General features: G+C 39.5%; 1 protein-coding gene across 1 annotated transcript in view; it reads right to left on the reverse strand.

Moving 5' to 3' along the window:
* Window positions 1–4,797, reverse strand: part of LOC100890033 (receptor-type tyrosine-protein phosphatase kappa) — a 49,846-nt gene extending 45,049 nt beyond the window's left edge. The window contains exons 1-2 of the mRNA XM_030996610.1: window positions 4,734–4,797; window positions 2,172–2,327 (exon numbers count right to left, since the gene is read on the reverse strand). Coding sequence (XP_030852470.1) covers window positions 2,172–2,327; window positions 4,734–4,797 — 220 coding nt within the window. The remainder of the gene's footprint in view (window positions 1–2,171; window positions 2,328–4,733) is intronic.
* Window positions 4,798–6,001: the final 1,204 nt, after the last annotated feature.

The raw sequence follows: 6,001 nt of genomic DNA on the forward strand, positions 1-6,001 counted from the left end.
AATCTGCACTAGTTTGGCCAGGAGGCCAGATTAGACCTCCAAACGTGGTCACTGGCAGGTGGTTATCTAGTCAAAAAGGGGATCAACAGGTACCGGAGGGCTGAAGTAGCTAAAGTGTAGTGCAGTCCTGCATTAAGACAATAACTTAAGTCACAACTAGGATAAAGCTCTCTCTCTCTTTCTCTCTGCTCAATACCACTGATGATTGTTATGTGATGCCTTACTACTACTAGAACTTCTATGGTGATCAGACGTTTGCTCCTGGGATGATTGTTCTGGGCTTTATTTCATCAAATGTATGGGTTGGTTCGGGTTGCAATCAGGTTTTAGGTTAGGTTTAGAGTTCGAGGCAGGTCATTGTTCGGTCACAGGTTGAAGGTAAGAATTGGGTTAGTGTAGGATGGCATGGAACAATTGTGGAAGGTGTATATGTATCATATAACAAATAATGACTGCTGTTTTGGAGGTCATAATTTAATCAACTCAACTGTGTCTCGGGAGCTTACTTTGAATCTTGAAATTCATCGTGTCCAGTACAGTGGTCGCTCTACACAACCTTTTGCGAAATGAAAACTGAAGATCATGTGAAAGCGCACGTTAAGGACGCAACCTTTCATAGAATTGCTGTAAGGTTTTCACAAAATGCCAGATAAATTTTAGGGGATTTATTTTACAAACATTTTGTGAATAAAGGGGCATGTTTTCAAAAGGTCTGGTAACGTGAGCACCTGACCCAACGCGATGACCAGATGATTCAAACTAAGCCTGCCTCAAGCCTGTAAGCCAGTTTCAAGATCACGTTGGGCAACAGTTTCAACATGCCCAACAAAGCAGTCAATATTTGTATATTAGACCCATAGGAAAGTGAAAAGTATGCCGCAGACCTGCCGCAGACCTGCCGCAGACCTGCTGCAGATCTGCGGCAGACTTTTAGTCTGCGGCAAAGAGTATGCCGAAGTATGCGGCAGAAAGAAATTTTGCTGCAGACTTGCTGCATACTAGTATGCCACAGGAACAGTCTGCGGCAGATCTGCGGCAGGATGAAACTTTGCTCCAGACTTGCTGCATACCAGTATGCCACAGGAACAGTCTGCGGCAGATCTGCGGCAGGATGAAACTTTGCTCCAGACTTGCCGCATACCAGTATGCCACAGGAACAGTCTGCGGCAGATCTGCGGCAGAAAGAAATTTTGCTGCAGACTTGCCGCATACCAGTATGCCACAGGAACAGTCTGCGGCAGGTCTGCCACAGAAAAGTGGGAAATTATACAGTCTGCAGCAAGGCTATAGGCGGCCATTTTGGAAGACCATGCAGTACCATGAGGTTGCAGGCTGAGCCCATGATCTTGTAAATTCCTGTGTTAGCACTGTTAATTGTCTTTTTAGCTTCTGTCAAACCAAACAATTTGCTTCAAGTTCAACTGGTACCATAAGAGGAATTTGTTACATAAGAGGAGACTAAGGAATTAACAGACTGTTTCAAACTTTTTTGTTGTGCCATATGTGATCTTATCTTCAGTCCCACTACAAGTAATTCCGCCTGTTTTAGCTGTTTCTACTAATTCAAGGAGCTAGATCAAATGTAATGATGCAATGCATGCTCTCCAGCATAGCCTTCCTGCAAGACTGCATACTTAATTGCCACGTACTGGATATGAAAGAGTATGCAGCAGGTCTGCTGCAGGTCTATATGAGATATGAATGATAAAGGAGTCTGCGGCAGATCTGCCGCAGACTCTTTGTTATAGCCTTTTCTATGAATATCCATGATGAAGAGTATGCGGCAAGTCTGCGGCAAGTCTGCGGCAAAACTAATTTGCATGTGAAAAAGCTGACTGTCTGCGGCACGTCTGCTGCAGATCTGCGGCAAGTTTGCCGCAGGAGTATGCGGCAGGCTCATTTCTTTCCTATGGGGAATCCTCCTCCAGATCGAGTCTACATTATAATTATGTATTTACTGTCGCAGCACTTTGTACATATATGTGGTTGATATGACCAATATACATACATGTACATGGATTTATATGTTCATACACGTGTACATAAAACAATCCTGGTGTATGTTGCACACTGCGCCATACTAGATGTACACGTTGCATGTAGTTGAAAGATAAATAAATAGGAATTGATATGGAAAATTCAACACCCTTTATTGAAAAATAGAATCTTACCTTGACATATGACCCCCCCACTGCGTACTGTGTATCCTAGAGCACACTTCTGCGCAGGGCACGCTCCAGTCTGTTTAGCACATGGTTCATCATTCAAGCAATGACATTTATCAGTGCATTCAGATCCATAGTAACCACCTTCACATTCATCTGGAACTGGGGATGAAAAGAAAATATTTCAAAAATCACAATTTAACAAGCACTACTAATAATACAAATAATATTAGCTCATTAAAATTAGATTGTGTCCTAGACATTTCAATAGTATGCATTATTGATTTCGAATTTATACACATTCTTGAACTTAACAATGCCTTCACTAGATAAATTTGTGTATTTTAAGAAAGAAATCATCTGCTCTATTTATAAATATGATATGGACCATGTGGCAGGTAAGCCTGGTACTAAACAAGTTATCCAATGAAGTCTTCTACTACTATTACTAATACTACTACTACTACTACTACTACTACTGAAAATTGAATATATGGGAGGAGCTGTCCCCAAAACACAGCTTAAGAGTGGGTTTATCTGCAAATTCTGTTTCCTTTACTTATGAACTTTTTTCCTTCTAAACCGCTTAGAGGCAATCAATTCAATTCAATTCAAATCAATTCAATATGCAATTTGCATTATACAAGTATCTTATTATTATTATTATTATTATCTACAAACATATAAAAAACAATGGGTGGTATTCTCGAAATCGGCCTAAGTTAAATCAGTGGACTAAACCTGGTTTAAACCATGGACTATTAAACTTTTTTGCTATTCTCGAAGGTGGACTAAAGATAAGCTAGGCTTAAATACGTCATAGTTCGGCCTATCTTTAGTCCGCTCAGAGCGCAGGTTTAAATACGTCATAGTTCGGACTAACTTCGCGTGACGTCACGTTTTAGTTAAATCGACTCTCCGCGGAGAGTGAACGGTAAGTTTTGCATTTGAATTTCTATATTTGATAACAATTTACACTCTTTTGTATGGATAAGCGCTCATGAAGGTTACACCAGCTAATAAAGTATTTTTGTTACTTTCATGTTGCTGTACTGGTGATAATCTAAAACGCTTTTAACTGAATAAATTTGTACGAATACATGTAAGTTGTTGTTTGTATGCCCAGGTACTTCAAGGATGGCATTTGTTCATTCACATTTTTCCATCAATACTTTCATGTAATTGATTATGCACTCCACTTTTACCACAATGTGCATGCAAGTCCACTTTGGTCACAATGTACATGCAAGACCTTTTTAATGTTTAACAGAAATAGGATTCAATGTGCTTCCTTTCATTCTTTTCCCTTTTAATTCAACATACCGGTACATACTTGCAAGGACTATGAAGTTCTACCGTACTTAGTCTCTTCAATGAACCCCACTCCATCTGCTGTCACTGTGACTGCATGGGGATCAAAACCTTTGTATTAAAATCCTCATAACATGAAGCTATGGTGACAAACAAGCAACCATTGATAAAAAGCCTGATATGTCCTTGTTGTGTGTGTGAACCTCAAAGCAACCATCACTCATAAGGATGTTTTTATGTACATCAGATGTTCATTGTTTCACTGGAAAAATTGTGATTTCGAGTAATGTGTTTTATAATATAGTGCGAGTCATGATATAACAGATTCCCTGCAAAAGAAATACGGCTCAAAAGTAGACTACATGCTTTGTTTTTAAAAAATGGGAAAAAGTAATATGTAACAAATACATAACATTGAATTCTAATAATTTCAAGTAGCAGATTATGAGGCTATTGGAGCTTAATATTTGACCTTCAATTTTATGATCGTATTCATCGTGAATTACAATCTTTTCTGTTTTAAGAAAAATAAATAAATTGAACATAATTGTTATATACAATATTTCTTTCATATCTTTTGATTTTAAGTGTGCATACTGTTGGGTTCATTGAATTATACATGGAAAAAGTCTGGAAATAGAACAGTGAGAGAACAGAGAGCGAGCGGGAGAGAGAGAGATAGTGTAGAAGAGAAAGGGAACCCAACCCCGCTTTGGAAGTCGCTCCGCCGCCCCTGGACGTCATATTGCTCAAGTTGTCAAGGTGATGCATCCTCTCCACACTACGCGCATCCATTGTCTTATCCCATTGTCTTAGTGCATTGTGACGTCGCAGCTTCGGGACTGAGCATGTGCAGAAACTGTAACTATGGTGAATGATCCATGTACTAACTTAAGCCAGGGGTTAATTAAACCATGGATCAGTCAGTCCACCTTTCGAGAAATGAAAATGACTTAGTCCATGGACTAAAGTTAAGCCTGGCCTAACTAATCCACGGACTAAGTCAGGCCAGGTTTAACTTAGGCCGCTTTCGAGAATACCACCCAGTAACTTCAAGTTAACCCATTGACTAACGAATCATCTTATTCCCAACAGGAATGACACAGGAGCCACCCAGTCATGTAGGCAATGGCGTACGTTAAACAGTAAACAAAATAACAAGATTACAATATACAAAGCTGCAGTTTACATGCAAAGTTCTGATATATCTTTTTTGGATAGAGCATTTATGTCATATTATTTGTTATCATTGTTGACCATGGCTTACTTTGGCAGTTGTCTCCAGACCAGTCAGTCTGACATCCACCTGAACATTTTCCATTATAGATATTACATGATGAACCACCACCTTCACAGTGACATGTCTGTGAACATCCGGGACCATATGTACCAATAGTACATACTGTAATAGAATACAAAATCAAGATGGACAGATGAGATACATGTACAATACTTTCATCAGCAAGAAATATTGTGCATGTTACAATGAATTCTTATTCATTTCTCTTTTTCTTCTTCATCTTTTTTCCTCCTCCTCCTCCTCCTCCCCCCCCCCCTCTCTCTCTCCATCTCTCCCTCCCCCTCCCCCTCCCCTCCCTTCCTCCCCCTCCCCCTCCCCCTCCCCCTCCCCCTCCCCCTCCCCCTCCCCCTCCTCCTCCTCCTCCTCCTCCTCCTCCTTTGTCCACTGAGTTGCCCCTGACCTTACTCTTGCATTCAGCCACATTATGGTATGTGCTATATGTATGGCCTATATATATTAAAAGTTGAGCACAATCAAATGGCAATCGGAAGACTTACGTGCGTTACATGCAAGACCATGGGCACCGACGTCACATGAACATCCATAAGGATCAGGCAGGCAAAAAAGATTCCCATGACATTTGTTGAATCCATCATTGGATGAACATTTAAACTCGCAGTTCAATCCAAATCGATTTCCACCATCATTTCTACAAACTGAAAAAAAAAGTCCCATTGTTGAATAAAACCTTTTTAGACTTGCATAAGAAATAAGATTTCTTTAGATAAATTTCAAATATGATTGCTTTCCTGCTATCAAAATATTTTGAAATGTACAGGTAAAATGGATGTATATAACTCTCTTTATTTTAAATAGAATAAGACAACAAATATCTTCCTGAATTCATGTATGAACAGATAAACATAAACATCATTCTACGTGAAGTTCTACAGGCCTACTTACTGTCTAAACAATTTGTTCCCTTGAAGTTGTTAGGACAGATACATAGACCAGACTTGTCATCACAGACTCCACCATTGTAGCAAATATCACAGATACCATAACACTCAGGGGGACCCCACTTACCAGCAGGGCACTCTAATATGAGATAGGGAGAGAGAAAAATAATTAGGTAAAATACATGTCACTAAAAAGATATCATAATAACAAAGATGAAAAAAGAAGAAGATAAGCAGGGTAAAGTTTGTTACAAATAATATTCTTGAATGTAGAACTATGGTGTATGTCATTGGTTCTGTCACATTCTGAATTTAAATACGGGTAA

Source organism: Strongylocentrotus purpuratus, unplaced genomic scaffold, assembly GCF_000002235.5.
Source record: "Strongylocentrotus purpuratus isolate Spur 01 unplaced genomic scaffold, Spur_5.0 spur5_scaffold_3, whole genome shotgun sequence".
Lineage (NCBI taxonomy): Eukaryota > Metazoa > Echinodermata > Echinoidea > Camarodonta > Strongylocentrotidae > Strongylocentrotus > Strongylocentrotus purpuratus.